Here is a 15,600-nt window from a genome sequence, read left to right as displayed (position 1 = left end):
AGTACTTTCTACTTTCTAGTCTTCTGTTTCTAAGTGTAAGGACAAAGAGATCAGATAGTAAGTTCTATGGTTTCTTTTCTTTGGTATTTGCATGAATATAAGTGCTGGAGTGCTTTGATTTGTATTCTTTTTGAATAAGGCTGTTTATTCAATATTCTTTTAAGCAATTGACCCTGTGTTGTATCATCTAATACAGAGAGAACATTTGTACTTATTTTTCTTTCTTTTTATATAAAGCTTTCTTTTAAGACCTGTTGGAGTTTTCTTTACTTCAGGGAAATTGAGTCTGTACTCACCAGGGAATTGGTGGGAGGAAGGAATCGGGGAAATCTGTGTGTTGGATTGCTAGCCTGATTTTTGCATTCCCTCTGGGGGAATAGGAAAGTACTTTTTGTTTCCAGGATTGGGAACAGAGAGGGAGATTCACTCTGTTTGGATTCACAGAGCTTGTGTCTGTGTATCTCTCCAGGAGCACCTGGAGGGGGGAAGGGAAAAAGGATTATTTCCCTTTGTTGTGAGACTCAAGGGATTTGGGTCTTGGGGTCCCCAGGGAAGGTTTTTCAGGGGGACCAGAGTGCCCCAAAACACTCTAATTTTTTGGGTGGTGGCAGCAGGTACCAGGTCCAAGCTGGTAACTAAGCTTGGAGGTTTTCATGCTAACCCCCATATTTTGGACGCTAAGGTCCAAATCTGGGACTAAGGTTATTACAGTGACCCCTTTCACACAGCAAGCCTCTGAGTCTGACACCCCGCCCCCCACCCCAAATTAAAAATGTGTGTGTGGGGGGGTGTCCGTTTAATTAAATGGGAACTCAGGGCTTGCAACCCCCATGTAACCACCTTGAGAACCCCTGCTTTAACCTGTTCTTCCTTATTTTGGCTTACGTTCCTTCCCCTTGTTGTTTAATGTTAATTGTGTCCAGTATCTGGTAGCCGTTAATCTTTTCAGTGAAGTCTGAAGCAAAATAGGCATGTGACATCTCAGCCCCCTTAATATTATCAATTATTCGCTCTCCTTCCCCACTAAGAGGAGATCTACACTCCTCTGCATCTTTCTCTGGGTCCTAATATATTTATAGAACATCTTATTGCCTTTTATATCCCTTGCTAGATGTAACGTATTTTGTGCCTTATCCTTTCTGATTTTTATCCTACATGCTTCTATCGTTTGTACTCCTCCTTAGCAATTATCCATGTTTCCTTTTTTGTGCAATTCCTTTTTGATCAGGTCACTAAAGAGCTCCCGATAGAACTGTATTGGCCTCTTCCTATCTTTCCTTTGCATCAGGAATGTTTGTAGTCAGTTGTGCCTTTAGTCTTGTCTCCCTGAGAAACTTCCAGCTCTAATGAACTCATTTTTCCCTTGGGTTTTCTTCCCATGGGATCGTACCATTTTTCTGAGTCTGTTTAAAGTCTGCTTTTTTTGAGGTCCATTGTCCTTATTCTGCTGCTTTCACTCCTTCATATTATTAAATCTATCATTTTCATGATCACTTTCATCCAAATTGCCATCAGTCTTCAGATTCTCTACCAATTCTTCCCTGCTAGTCAGAATCAAAGTCCAAAGAGGCTGTCTCCCTGGCTACTTCCTCCACTGTCTGGAACAAAAAGTCCCCAGTATATTCCACAAACTTATCGAATTGTGTGTTCTGCCCTATTCCTTTTCTAACAGATGTCTGTATAGTCTCCCATTAGTACCAGAGCTTGTGTTTTGGATTTTTCTGTTTTTGTTCTAGAAATGCCTCATCCATCTCTTCTTCCTGATTTGGTGGCCTATAGCAGACATCCTGACATCATCCCTATTTTTACCCTGTTTATCTTTACCCAGAGACTTTCAATTGGTCTGCCTCTTACCTCCTTGTGGGCCTCAGAACAAGTGTATATATTCTTGATGTATAATGCAACACCTCCCTTTTACCCTGCCTTTCCTTCCTAAACAAGCGATACCCCTCTATACCAATATTCCAGTCATGAGGCTTATCCATCCAAGTCTCCGTGATGCCAATTAAGTCATAATTTAACTTAAGTAATAATACTTCTAGTTCTTCCTGTTTATACCCCACACTCCTTGCATTTGTGTATAGACATCAAAGATCTTGAGCAGATTCCCCCTTTAGTTCTACTTAATTAATAAAAGGGGAAATTGAGGAATATAAAGTATAAGTTAGGAATTGTTTAAAAAAAGAGACAAGAAAAGCTAATGGGGAAATTTATGGCCATCAGAGTTAAGGATAAGAAAGAGTTCTTAAAATATATTGTGAACAAAAAGAATTCTAACAATGGTATTAGACCATTAGTAGATGGAAATGGTAAAACTGTCAATAATAATGTAGACAAGGCAGAAGTAGTCAATAAATATTTGTTTGGGGAAAAACATAGGGTAGTCTTATATGGTGGTTAATCGCTTTCCATTCTAATTGTAACTCAGGAGTATGTTAAACAACAATTACTAAAGTTAGACATTCTTAAATCAGATGGTTTGGATAAATTGCCTCCAGGAATTTTAAAAAGCTGCTGAGAAGCGTGCTGGACCATTCATGTTGATCTTCAATAACTCTTGGAACACTGGGGAAGTTCTGGAAGAAAGCTAATGTTGTGCTAATATTTAAAATGACTAAATGGGACTACTTGGGTAATTAATTATAGGCTTGCAGCCTGATGTCAACCCCCAGGCAAAATAATGGAACAGCTGATATAGGGACTGAATTAGTAAAGAATTAAAGGAGGGTGATGTAATTAATACCAGTCAACACAATTTTATGGAAAATAGCTCTTGCCAAACTTAATTTTTTTTTGATGAAATGATTAGTCTATGTGATAAAGGTGGTAATATTGGTGTAATGTACTTCTTTAAGGTATATGACTTGTTACCTTGCAATATTTAGATTTAAAAAAACTAGATAAATTAGAACATAACAAAACAAACATGGAAAACACTAAATGGATTAAAAATGGGCAGGTCACAAAATGCTTTTGTAAATACCAATTGATGATGATTTCCCAAGTTTCTAGTTGTGTCCCATGGGGACTGGTTCGTGGCCCTGCACTATTTAACATGTTTTGTTGTTGTTTTTAATCAGTGACTTGGAGGAAAATATAAAAGTGTTACTGATAAGGTTTGCAAATGAGAAAAAGATTTTGAAGAAGTGTTAGCTTAGAAATGTTGTGTGTTTAAAAAAAAAAAAAATGCTACACAGGCAAAAGTTTCTAGTGTGGACCTGACCCCAATGTGCAAGTTTGCATTTGTTTTCTACATAAAATATGAAGTTAATGTGCTGGACAAATGAACTTGTAAATATTTTCAAGAAGTCTTTTTCGTTTATATTCTTGATTAGGTAAAACGTTGGCCTTTAATCCTATCATTTTGTTTGACAATCTGTTCACTTTAAGGACTAAAAAAAATCAAAACAAAGAAAAATTCCTGAAAATGGAGCACTCAGGACAGCTCTGAATGAGATGTGAGGAAGAATAATATGGGATGGTTTTGAAGAATATCACGCAAGTGTGTGTGGGAGGGTTTTGACAGCTGGTAAATGAATATGCATGATAGGAGAGGTAAGGGGCAGGGTTCACTGGGAGCTCTCAAACCTGGTTGAAGGCAAATTACTTCCTCTATTGACAGGCCAAAGGGGTGGGAGATTCTTTCCGTTGGGTTAGCTTAAACACAATTGGAAAACTATACAATATTTGCACCTCAAGACAGAAGCATTGGCCTGGTCTTTACACCTTTTTTTCCTAGTGTTCGTACTATGAGTTAGTTAATATAATAATAATTAAGATGCGATAAAATTCTAGTGAAGACAACAGTGATAAGCAAACACCTCTTTTCCTCATGTGGGGACACATCTAGAGTCCCTGTTAATTTCATTAGCATAGTTGGCCAGCTCCTTCAGTGTTGCATTTTATAAACTGTTGTTAGGGACATGGTCATCTACTGCATTGAGCTGTAGAGTGGCACTAAGGAAGATGCCTTTTTTCTCTCTCCTTATCCTTAGCCCTAAAATAAAAAATACAATACAAACTACATACTTTTTTATAATACGTCTGCATAGGTTATGTTTGTGTGTTTAGAGAAACAAGGAGTTTCAGAGCTGGATGTCCACTCTCTGCTTCAGTTTCCCATTTGTAAAATGGGTATACCACTTCCCCACTGTATTGTAAGCAGACATATATATTAAAGACTGTGAAGCACTTTGAGATCTACTGATAGATGTTGTTATATAAGAGGTAGCTGGTATTATTTTCTATCTATTGACATAGAGTGATCAAAGTAAATCATCTGTTGTAGGTTTTATCCTTAGCACTACGCCTAAGATGTCCACCAGTGACCCAGGAATGCATCTTTTCTTATGGTTTACTGCTTAATTAGATGTCGTCGTCGTCGTCGTCGTCATCTTCTATAATTTAGAAGTTTTACCTGGTAATTTAATTTACATGACATCTAGTACAGAAATTGTACAGTTCTTTTCTTTGGAAATTGACCTTTTACTGCTGTAGTATCTTGTTCCCTAGCATTTAACCCAGTCACTGAGCAAGACAGACTTACATTTATTGATTAAAATTAAATAATCCTGTTTAATTAGATGCCACTTCAGTCCTGGATGTGTTTCCTCTCATAGAGGTTGCTCATTCTTGTGCAAAAAGAAGGGAAAAATTTACGAAATCTTTTTCCTTTAAAAGACCATGTTCAATAGGAGAAACAATTATGTGTTTATTATGAGCTTTTTACTGGAAATGTACTTTTCAACAAGAACATAGTATTTGTATGTAATACTTTGATTCATGTAAACTGAAGCAGTGTAAACAGAGATTGTTGCTGAGTAACTTTAAATCCATTTTTTGTTAAACGAGCTTTAGAAAAATGAAATGTTACACATTCTATGTCTGCAACTCCTTTTACCCCTTGACATTTCTTTCAGAGTTGTGGGTGATTGTGGTGGTGGTTTTTTTTTTTTTGTTTTTTGTTTTTTTTTTAGAATGGACACAATTTATTGTAGTCCATATCCATGGAACTTTAAGCCACCATTGATGATAATGAATGATCACATTTTGAAAATCAACTGCTTGTTACAATTAGGAATAAAATGTTTGGAAAACTGAATCTTCTTTTGTAATGCCATCTCAACTTGAAATTCATCCATGGTGATGTATAAATTGGAGAGTACTACAAATTTGAGACGTATTTCAAAACTGACTTAAATACTCTATATTTCATAGAGATAGGGGAATGTGGAGGTCAAGCAGGCCCCAAGCTGTGGTAAGATCTGTTTTAAGTATTGGAATAGCTTCTGATTTTGTGAGGGTTCTTTTGTCCGGAAAAGCAGTGAACCAAACTACCCAATCGGGTAGGGCAGCTGCAGGCATGAAACTCATTTTTCACATTTTTTTTTAAAGAGAGAAAAAGAATTCAGTGCTTTGAAATTGTAGATTTGCTTCTGCATTCTTAATAGTAATTAAAGTAAGCATTTGTTGGGTTTTTTTGACATTGAAGTATACAATCTGATGCAGTTTATAAATGCACATGTATTGCATTCTAACTGGATAAGTTGTAGTGAAGCTTTATTATCACTTCACCAAATCCAGCCTTCAAACTTTTTTTTAGAAATTTAAAAATTAAGATACTTTGGCCTGACACTACTTTACTTTAGTTTTACAGAAGGGGAGATATGTATGTATTCCACCTGGGTAAACAAAGAGCCTTATCTGCAAATTCTTCCATGGACAATGGCCACCACTCTTAACTTGAGAAGAGACCATTTCTTTGGAAGAAAACTCTAGGATAGTAATAACAAGGAACAGTTGCCGAACTGACATAAGCAATATATTTTCTGGTTGTGGTACCTGCAGGTATTGTCTGGCCTTGGTAACTTTCAACACTCATTTGTGCCATTTTCTGCCTAAAATATGGATGGATGGTTGGTTGGTTTAATAAAAGGCATCTATAATCATATTTGATAGCAGTTGAAGTCTGCTAAACTACTGCTTTCCTGATAATACGTATAATACAAGATATTTTTTCATCAGCAAAGCGATTTAAATCTCAAACACTAATCTTATATTACTTTAAGGAAGCTTAACTTAATTTTATGCTGAGGCTTAATTATTGGCTAATAAGTTGAAGGTCAAGATAAAACAAAGTGATTTCTTTTCTGCTTAGCATACCACAGAGCTCTTTAAACATACAGAGAAAGAAGCTACTGTTTGTACTGTACCGAGAGCAAATGGTGAACATTAAGAAAATAGCAAGCATATTTGAATCATGTCATCATTACATATTTTAAGATATACTATATGTGCCAGATTTTTAGCTATTCTTTTAACATGACCAATAGCAAAACCTCATAGCAGAATAAGCCGGTTTTATTTCTGCATTCATTGACTAGTTCTTGCTTCATGGTGGTCTATGTCTAAACATCATTGGTTGCACTTTGTTAGTGATTGGCTAAGGGAAAAGGCTAGTTACGGTATCTAAGTTGCAGGGGGTGGTTATAATGGTAACAGTGGATAACATTGAAACTGTAATTCGGTAATTGTTGACTAGGATCTCTTTGGCTGTTGAATATTTATTGCTTTTAAAATATGTATGGAATAAACATAATTAGTACAAATATATATCGTATCCTATAATGAAATATCATGTGTTTTCAGTCTGACGTGTTTACTGAGCATTAGTAAAAGTACAGATACAATCATAACAGAAATCAAAAGGAGAATTTGTCACCCAATTTATTTATAATCCAATTACGCACATGCAGTACATTTTATTGCTAAATGCTGATGGCAACTGTCACATTCCAGGGTGCAATCCAGACCAGTGAGAGTTTCTCACCACCTGCCCTGCAATCTTGGGTGCCTCACAATGCTTTGCTGTTGTAACTCCCAACCTGAGCTGCTCACAAACAGCCAGAAGTAATGCGGGTCACTCCCTGAGTTTGTGTATACTTACAGCCCTGGCCCAGCAGATCTGGGCCCAGCAGCCTGTCAGCAAGACTTCAGTCACACTCTGACTTCCAGCAGCCTTGGTTACTGCATGCAGGGTGACCCCAACATGCTCCCAGTCCAAAATTTTACCAAAAAGTGTGTGTTCTTCGCTGTTGAGCCCTTTCCTGGGCAGTTCTGATATTGAAGCTCCATTGCTCCACAAGGGATCAGTATTCAACAGTTTGCTACTGTGACAGGGTCAGGCCAGATGGCTACAGGAGGGTGTTAGAAGGCGGATATGTTAGTCCCAAATTAAGTAGATCCCTTTTTCCTGGGTAAGGTACCAGGGGAAGTTCCAGAACAAGCAGGAACCAACTAAGGTAGGCAGGCTAATTAGGACACTTGGAGCCAATTAAGAAGAAATTGCTAGAATCAATTAGGATAGGCTGGCTAATCAGGGCACCTGAGTTAAAAAGGACCTCACTTCAGTTTGTAGCGTGCATGCAAGGAGCTGGGAGCAAGAGGCACGAGGAGCTGAGAGTGAGAAGACACATTGCTGGAGGACTGAGAAGTACAAGCATTATCAGACACCAGGAGAAAGATCCTGTGGTGAGGACAAAGAATGTGTTGGGAAGAAGCCATGGGGAAGTAGCCCAGGGAGTTGTAGCTGTCGTGCAGCTGTACCAGGAGGCACTCTAGACAGCTGCAGTCCACAGGGCCCTGGGCTGGAACCCGGAGTAGAAGGCGGCCCGGGTTCCCCTCAAACCTCCCTACCCCTGATCAGACACAGGAGAAATTGACCTGGACTGTTGTTTCTACCAGAGGGGAAGGTCTCTGGGCTGTTTCCTGACCCGCATGGTGAATCTCTGAGGCAAGCAAATCCGCCAATAAGAGCAGGACCCACCAAGGTAGAGGAGGAACTTTGTCACACTACTTTAAACGGAGTTACCAAGCAGTTCAGTTTATATTAAAAAAAAAACAACAAGTTTATTTAACTACAAAGAGAGAGATTTTAAGTGAGTACAAGTACAAGGTATTAAAATCAGAAATAGTTACAAGAGAAAATGCTTTCTAGTAGGGCAAATTTAGCAAGTTAAATTTGGTTCAAGATAAAAGCCTTACCACGTGTTCCTAGTGATATTGCAGCCCAAATTCTCAGGACAGGATTCCCCCCAGAATCAAAGAGCTGGTTCCCTTTGTTATCTTAGCTGAAAGAGAGAGATCAGGAGACAAAACTTAGTAGTTTTTTTCCCTCACTTTTATAGTCCAGTCACCCTTTGAAATGCATTTGCCTGAGGGTTACCCCTAGATAATGTTCATTCCAGCTGTGAGGACAAAGACCTGGAGTCTCATGGTGAAAGAGATACCCTGTTCTTGTTAAAGTATAGATCGATCTGTTCCTGTCCCCCTTCATGATCAAAGCATGGCGACTTGAGAGGTGATTGGCAGTCATCAACATTGATGACATCTGTCTAGAGCTATCAGCTTGTCCTTTGTCTTTTGAGAAACTGGTTTACCTATTTTCCAAATTTGTCTGGTAAAACACATTGTAGTAATAATTTCAGTTCATGTTCATAACTTTAATACATATTTCATACAGCCATTACATAAGACTATTGATTTGTTCCATTAGTTTTTAAATAGCACCTCACAAGGCGTATTTTGCACAGAGATTATTACAATGCTGTGTAGCGTTTGATTGCAGGGGTGCTCTTGGTGACAACATTATGAAGTGAATAGATTTCCCTTGATGAAACTCATTGTTGATTTATATGGAAAAAATACTTGAATGTAAGATCATGGGTCTGGTTTTATTTTGGGCCAGTCAGTTTTTCCCAATCTTACCCTAGTACTCTGTTAACAGAAGGGTCTGCCACACAGTCCTTTTTGAGGCTTCTGTCAAGGTCACTTAGAATTACCAGCAGGAATGCTGACCACACCTACAAAACTTCATCTCATGAATAGTAGTAGTAGTCTTCAGTGACATCCTAATTTGGCATCACTTCAGCTTTCATCAGTGCAGTGGCAAAGGGGATAATTTTGTTTTATATGCAGGGAGAGGTCAACAAAAGTCTCATGCTACACCTGATTCTGATTTCACCCCTGGTGTAGATCAGGAATAACTACTGTATGTCCACAGACATCACATGAGGGTAAACTAGTGTCGGAGCAGAATCTGGCCCTTTAATTTATTCCATTATACCGTAATTAATTTGATAAATGATAGTTGAAACTTTAAATTATGTAGTTGTATTGAAAACTTTTTCTGTGGGTGTTTTACCAAGTCTTGGCTTAATTTGTAGACATTGTGCAGGAATGGGGAAAGTTTTAGAAAAAGGTTATACTTACTATTTCTAAGCAAATTATATGCAACTGTGTAAACAGACCCGTGGCCATGACAACCTCCACTGCAGTTCTGGTTCTTTTTTTCTTAGTTAGTGTCAGTTTTTAAAATATCATAAATCTACAAGAAAAAACTTACATGATAAATGAAATATAGGTTATAAACACAAGCCGGATAGCTGTATCATTTGTATAAAATCTCAGAATGTTCCCACCAGGAAGACTGAGCTCACATACTTTCAGCTGTTATGTTTTAACAGGTGAAAATGCCATCTTCTACTCTGACAGTGTCTTTATTCACTCGAGCTATTCTGAATATCTGTCATATTCAGCATATTTCAATTGTACGGTTTGCAGCACATTGCTTTGGAAAGTACATACACTTAAATTTGGTGGAACAAGTTCATTTTATGTTAATACAAACATTCCTAGCACTGGATTATTGTGTTAGCAATACACAGAATTGTACAGTTCCCTACAGAGTGTTTTCTTCCTCTAAGTATGAGCTGTCACAGCATGACATATTTGTGCAGCTCAGAATAATCTCCGAGAATGCAAATTCAAAATAGACTCAGTTCATCCTAGTTTGAAAATACCCTCCTAAATCCTTTTACTACAGATGCATTAAAAAAAATCCTTTAATGGCATATGTCTTAAAAAAACAAACAAAAAAAAACGTTCAGTTGCATTTGATTAGGTCTGTTTGAGTGATAAAGCTGATATTTAACTATTACTGTACAGCTGTACATTGTCTGCCCTATGCAGGTTAATAATAGGTTGTGCTAACCACAAGCAGTGTTTTTTTCCCACTTCCTGTGAGATGTCTCATGTCACTCAACAAAATGGAATTTTAATATTGTAACTCATACTTGTTGTTTAGTCACTGGGATCAGTAGGATGTTGCAGCCCAAATAATTGTTGTGCCAATGCAATTGGAAGACAAAGTTTCTAAATGTTAAGGAACTAAAAGAAGCATACAGAAGTATCAAAACTTTAGATAGAAATTCCACTAGTTGTAGGTAGCTGTTTGGAACTAGAAAGGCCCAGAGTTTCTTCCTTGTATGTAATTCTGCTAATTAAAGAGTGGGAATCAGATGAGAAAATATTAATACAAACATCTGTTCTAATTGTTCACATAATTTTAATGGCACATTGCAAAGCTGAATCACATTGAAAGTGATTGTATACAACTGAGCAACTTAATATTTTGAAAAATTAACTGAAGGAAAAGGAATACTCCTAGAAGTCGTAACACTTTACTGTGGATTAACTCCACTTCTTATCAGCAGGGTCTTTTATTCAGCAAAACTGTAGTGTCACTTCCTGCAGCATGTTCTAGTCTAGATTTTTGTGTATTTGCTATGTCTGCAACCTGAAAACTCCCTGGTCTTTGTAAGTACATGGATGGTTTACAGAGAATTAATGCTTAAACTAGAATCACCAAGTATATATATATCAGTGGAAGGTTGGAGTGACTTAAAAAAATGTGACTTTAATGCTTATAAAAAGTGATGGTTTAATAATACTGGAATCTGCAGACCTCTATCCACAATATAGGTACAAATACGGAAACTTCATTACAAACATCCCATCTCACACTGTCCTACTCACAACTTCACTGAGGCTGCCAAAATGGGAGCCAGTTGTGATGCTAGTTCTTGAGATATGGGCATCAGTGGAAAACGGTCTATATCCGCCAAATTTGTAGCACACATACTGCTAAATGTAGGTTGCAATATGACTTTGAAACTGTCCTTTCCCCTCTCTTGCCCCTCTCTTCTGTGCGCCCCCACCGCAACCCCCAGACATGGGTTTTAAGGAAGCTTTTCCTGACAGTTCTCAGTTTAAGTAAAGCTTAAGTTTAAAAACTAGCTAACTGGAAAATATGACTGACTTAAGTGTAAAGGCTGAAAGCTTCTGTCTGCTATAGATTTGTTGAGGATGGTGTAGAAAATAATTTTAAGGGGTTAAATTTTGCTGCTATTATAGTCTCATCTGTTCCTTTCACCTAAAGAATGACAGAGACCTTTTGCCTCCTAGCTTTCTGTGGTTGTTTTGCACATGCAAGTGCGTACATATGTACATGCCTTCTCCTTAAGGAGGTGTGCAATATGGATCTAGTGCAAAATTCAAACTTTGTTAGTTCCAGATACAGGCCTCAGCCCCAGAGTTTTGAGGGGTTTTCTATAAAATTCAACACTGGCTTGAATTCTGAAACCGATCTCCCTCTCTTCCCTCCACCAGACAAGTTTGGGCCCATCGTATTTTTCCATTCTTTCTGTTAGGCCTAGTAGATCTCCTTGGTGTGGCTTTCTTTTTCTCTGAATCAGACAAAAGGGACCAGTCAGGAGCCTGTGTAGAAAAGGATGCAGGGAGAGTAGGGTTGAGGGGACAAAGGTACATGAAAAGAAATCGGGGGAGAGAAGGATTGTTGGCAAACGTGTTAATCTGTAAGGAGTATTAACACTATTTACAGAGCAGGAAGGTATCAAACTTTAGACAGTTTTAAAATTTGCTATCTACTTTGACAGTCGTACATCACTGAGTAGGGGATCACAGTTTTTGAGAAGACACAACTACTTTCTTTGTAGAGGAAAATGCTTCGAAGGGCAAGATGTTTTTAAAATTTATGTACATTTTTAACATGCATGTCACAAATTAGCTCCTAGCTGTAGCTGTGAAGAATGAGATTTTATGGAGCAACCTCATTTTGTAAAGAAAGCTCAACTGGTCTTGCTCTTTTTTTCCTTAAGGACTTGGTAAATATTGAGATGTTCTTGACGGCTAAAGAAGTGGAAGAATCTTTGGAAAGGCAAGAAACTATGACTTGCTTGGCTTGGTGTCATGATAACAAATCCAGGCTCAGGAAAATGAAGGTATGGAAACGTAATGCACAAAGCTTTAACTTAATGTACATTGTCATGGTTGTATGAACTCCTTGAATATTTGATTTAGCCAGTTGAATTTAAATGTTGGGTCTGAATGATGACTTAGCATGTACTAAACTAAAGATCCTAAGTACAGAATAAATCTCTTTAGTATGCCTAAATCAGGGCAGTTGTCCCCGCTTACACCAAGGTTAAATTTTAACCCTTAACCTAGGTCCTTTTTAGATGCAAGATTTTGCTTGTCAGATTACAGTGAAATAACAATATGACCTTATTTTTTAATGTGATTTACAGAAACTTAAATGCAAAGGAGTATAGTCTCATCTCGATGCATGAGGACTTATGTGCATAACTCCTTTGCATCCTGGTGAGAACATACTTCACAGGGTGTATATGAAGTTGTCTTTAAAAAGTGTGGCGAGCAATTGAAATGCTAAACATATATCCTCAAGCTTAACACAGTGGGAGAAATTTACTTTATTAAAAAAAGTTTTATCCAGCTATGATGACTTAAAGAAAAGAGAGCTAATGTGAAATATAAGATGCAATAATGCTAAGTTAGAATGTAGTTTTCTCAAAAAAGCTGCATGTAATCTAGTAATGAGCAAAGGACATTACTTTCCAGCCCTTGTACAACATGAACTGAAGATAAGGAGTCACTCTGTGTTTATCCATATATAGTTAGTTTAAATTCCCGTGTCTTTAAAGTTGCTTTTAAAAGTATGCTGTAATCTTTTATAGGGCTTGCAGAAATCTGTTTTAACTGATATTAACCAAAACCCCTGCCTCCCTCAGAAAGGTGTTTTGTGTCTTTTGTTTTGTTTTTTTTTTTAAACTAAGCGCTTTCTTTAACCAAAAATGTCTGAGTGCATTTAATGACAAGCAAAGAGTGACATTCTCTGTCACTCAGGGGCGCCAAAATGAGAACGAACCGAAGATGGGACGCAAAAGTAAATCGGCCTGTGATTACTCTAAAGAAAATGATGATCTTGTTATGGAAACCATTAAAGGAAAACCAGAATTGGTATGTAAACACTGTTGCATAATTATACTGCTCAAGAAAACCTTGTGTAATGTTAATATGTTAAGTAATGTAAGAAATTAAATCCGAAGTACTCTTAATTTTTTTCATCAGCAATATTCAATGTAAAAATAAAAACTGAATAAAACAACTTCCACATTCCCCCCAAAAATCTATTTCTGCAAGCCCTACTTTACTTAAAAGCTAAGGCTGTGAGAGATCAGAGTTGGAGGAAATGACTATGCTTCTTTTTGAAACACACAGGAATAAATTTCTGTCCAGTGTAAGGTAGTTTAGCTGATTATTAGTGTTAACTTGTTAAATCCTTGCCCACCTTCCTGCAAGTCTAACCAAAAGCTAAACTGGAGAAGAAAGAGTAGGGGTGGGGAAGAAGTCCTGCAGTCTCATTGAGTTACCACTCTTGGGAGTAAGACTGTAAGATTATACCAAAATTTGTGCTATATTGTAATGAGTCTGAAATCTACTGACTACATGGGGCTTTTTAAGTTCTGACAGTCTATAAAATCCAATTTAGCTATTGGCTTGCAGTTCACTGGAGGACATCTACACTTCTGAAGACTATTTTTTCCCATGTATCTTAAAGGGAGGAATTATAGGTCTAGAATATATTATCTATGGGGATGATTACTAAAGAGTGGATTTTTTTTAAAGATAGAAAAAATAAACTCGTCTAAAGTCCTGAATGAGTGATGATGTGCAGAGTTAAGTAACTGGCTATTTTAAAACAACATCTGAAAATCAGCTCCTCTGTTTTGTCTGCCGATTCAAATTTGAAGAGTTTTGCCTCTAGCAAAGGTTAAGAGTACAGGACAATGTAGCTCTTAAAATCTTGTGGAGTCCTTGCTTCTCTCTGGACAGTCAGGCTCGAGAGTTTAAAAAGAACCTATTTTCAAACAATGAGTTTTCAACAATTACACTTCAAAACTATGTATTCCATCAATGTGATGTTTGAGTTTAAATTTCTTTATAAGTTTCTAATGGTTTAAAAAAAAAAAGGGCTACCATAAATGTGTGCTGCACTGCGAACTGACCCAAATTTGGAGCAGGTCAAATCGCTGCTGATGTCATTGAGTGTGTGTGTGTGTTTACAGATAATAAAGTAGTTGACTGTGTCCCTATAACAAAACATAGTGAATTGTTCTTTTCAGAGAGAGACACTTTTTTTTTAAATTCTACATGTTCAAAGTTTTCCTATAGATATTTGTGAACCTGTGCTGAATTTGATTTAAAGGGACACGGTCAGCTTACTTGCCTTTTCCAAAAGCAGGTAAATGCAACTTGATTTTAGTGCGACTAAGATGGTCTTTAGTATGGCTTTTAAAAACACTGTTCTGGGTTCTTTTGGGACAGGAAAAAAGGGTCCTCAGTGAGCTAAAATAATGTGCTGTTTTCATGCTAACATGAACTTTCAAGTAAACATTTAGAGACCCCCTTTGCCCCAACAATCTTGCACAATTCCATTGCCTCTCATAACTAAGAGGGTTCCTCTGCCTTAATTATTGCTTCATCTCAGAAATTTCTGCAGTATCTGCTGTCTTACAGTTAGAATGTAGTACAAATCAACACCACTGGTCCATTCACATCCATGAGGATTGTGGCATCCTTCAGTCATCAGGACACAACTGGTCCCAGTTACAATAATTTATTTTGGAAGAGGGCGGGGAGTAGGAGGCTTTTGTTTGCTTTTAGGGAATTATATGCCAGCATTAAACTATTTTACCTGCATGAATACCTAAAAGCAAGCAAAGTTGCATGTCATTAACATTATTTTGTGGCATACGGAGTACTTTGTGCAATGCTGCTTTGGCCCCATCTTAAACCTTGTCTTGTCTTTAATCTCAGAGCTGTCTGGAGTTCAGCTTAAGGATTCAGGAGTTCATTGAACTCATTCGACAGAACAAGAGACTGGATGCTGTGAGGTATGAAATTAGGATGTTTACCAAACGATTTTCTTAATAAGAACGTATTATACTTCATAAGAAACATGTGACAATTATTGCACACCCAGAAGCTCCATTGCAACAAATGGTCTTCTCGGTATTGCGTCTGATGAAGTGGGTATTATAGACTACTACTGTTAGTCTATAAGGTGCCACAGGACTCTTTGTCACTTTCTACAGATCCAGACTAAAACGGCTACCCTTCTGATACTCAGCATTGTTGTTATCAAACACTCTCTTGGGATTTAATAGACTGAGGTTCATATTGGATTATGTGGTGTTTTAAGCACAAGCTATCATTCTAGATGCACAATTAAAAACTTTAAAATAGTTACTGAAAAGAGAACTTTCTGGCTTTGCAAAACTTCAAAATTCAGAAGCAATTATCAAAAGAATACTCTTTTACACTGTTGGTTTCTTGGTGTAGACCAGGGGTCGGCAATCTTTCAAAAGTGGTGTGCCGAGT

At 37.4% G+C, this 15,600-nt stretch overlaps 1 protein-coding gene across 7 annotated transcripts in view; it reads left to right on the top strand.

Annotated features, from left to right (window-relative positions):
- MAEA (macrophage erythroblast attacher, E3 ubiquitin ligase) overlaps positions 1-15,600 on the top strand; it is a 127,787-nt gene that overhangs the window by 71,440 nt on the left and 40,747 nt on the right. For 5 of the 7 annotated variants that reach the window (XM_050947840.1, XM_050947834.1, XM_050947838.1 and 2 more), the window contains exons 4-6: positions 12,018-12,140; positions 13,063-13,176; positions 15,037-15,113. In XM_050947840.1, the coding sequence (XP_050803797.1) occupies positions 12,018-12,140; positions 13,063-13,176; positions 15,037-15,113 (314 nt within the window). The remainder of the gene's footprint in view (positions 1-12,017; positions 12,141-13,062; positions 13,177-15,036; positions 15,114-15,600) is intronic. The other 2 variants (XM_050947836.1, XM_050947837.1) reach the window with 1 other exon arrangement.

The sequence above is a fragment of the Gopherus flavomarginatus genome, chromosome 3, assembly GCF_025201925.1.
Source record: "Gopherus flavomarginatus isolate rGopFla2 chromosome 3, rGopFla2.mat.asm, whole genome shotgun sequence".
Taxonomy (NCBI): Eukaryota; Metazoa; Chordata; order Testudines; family Testudinidae; genus Gopherus; species Gopherus flavomarginatus.
Note: the sequence above shows the minus strand (reverse complement) of the source record. Positions and strands in the feature narration are given on the sequence as shown.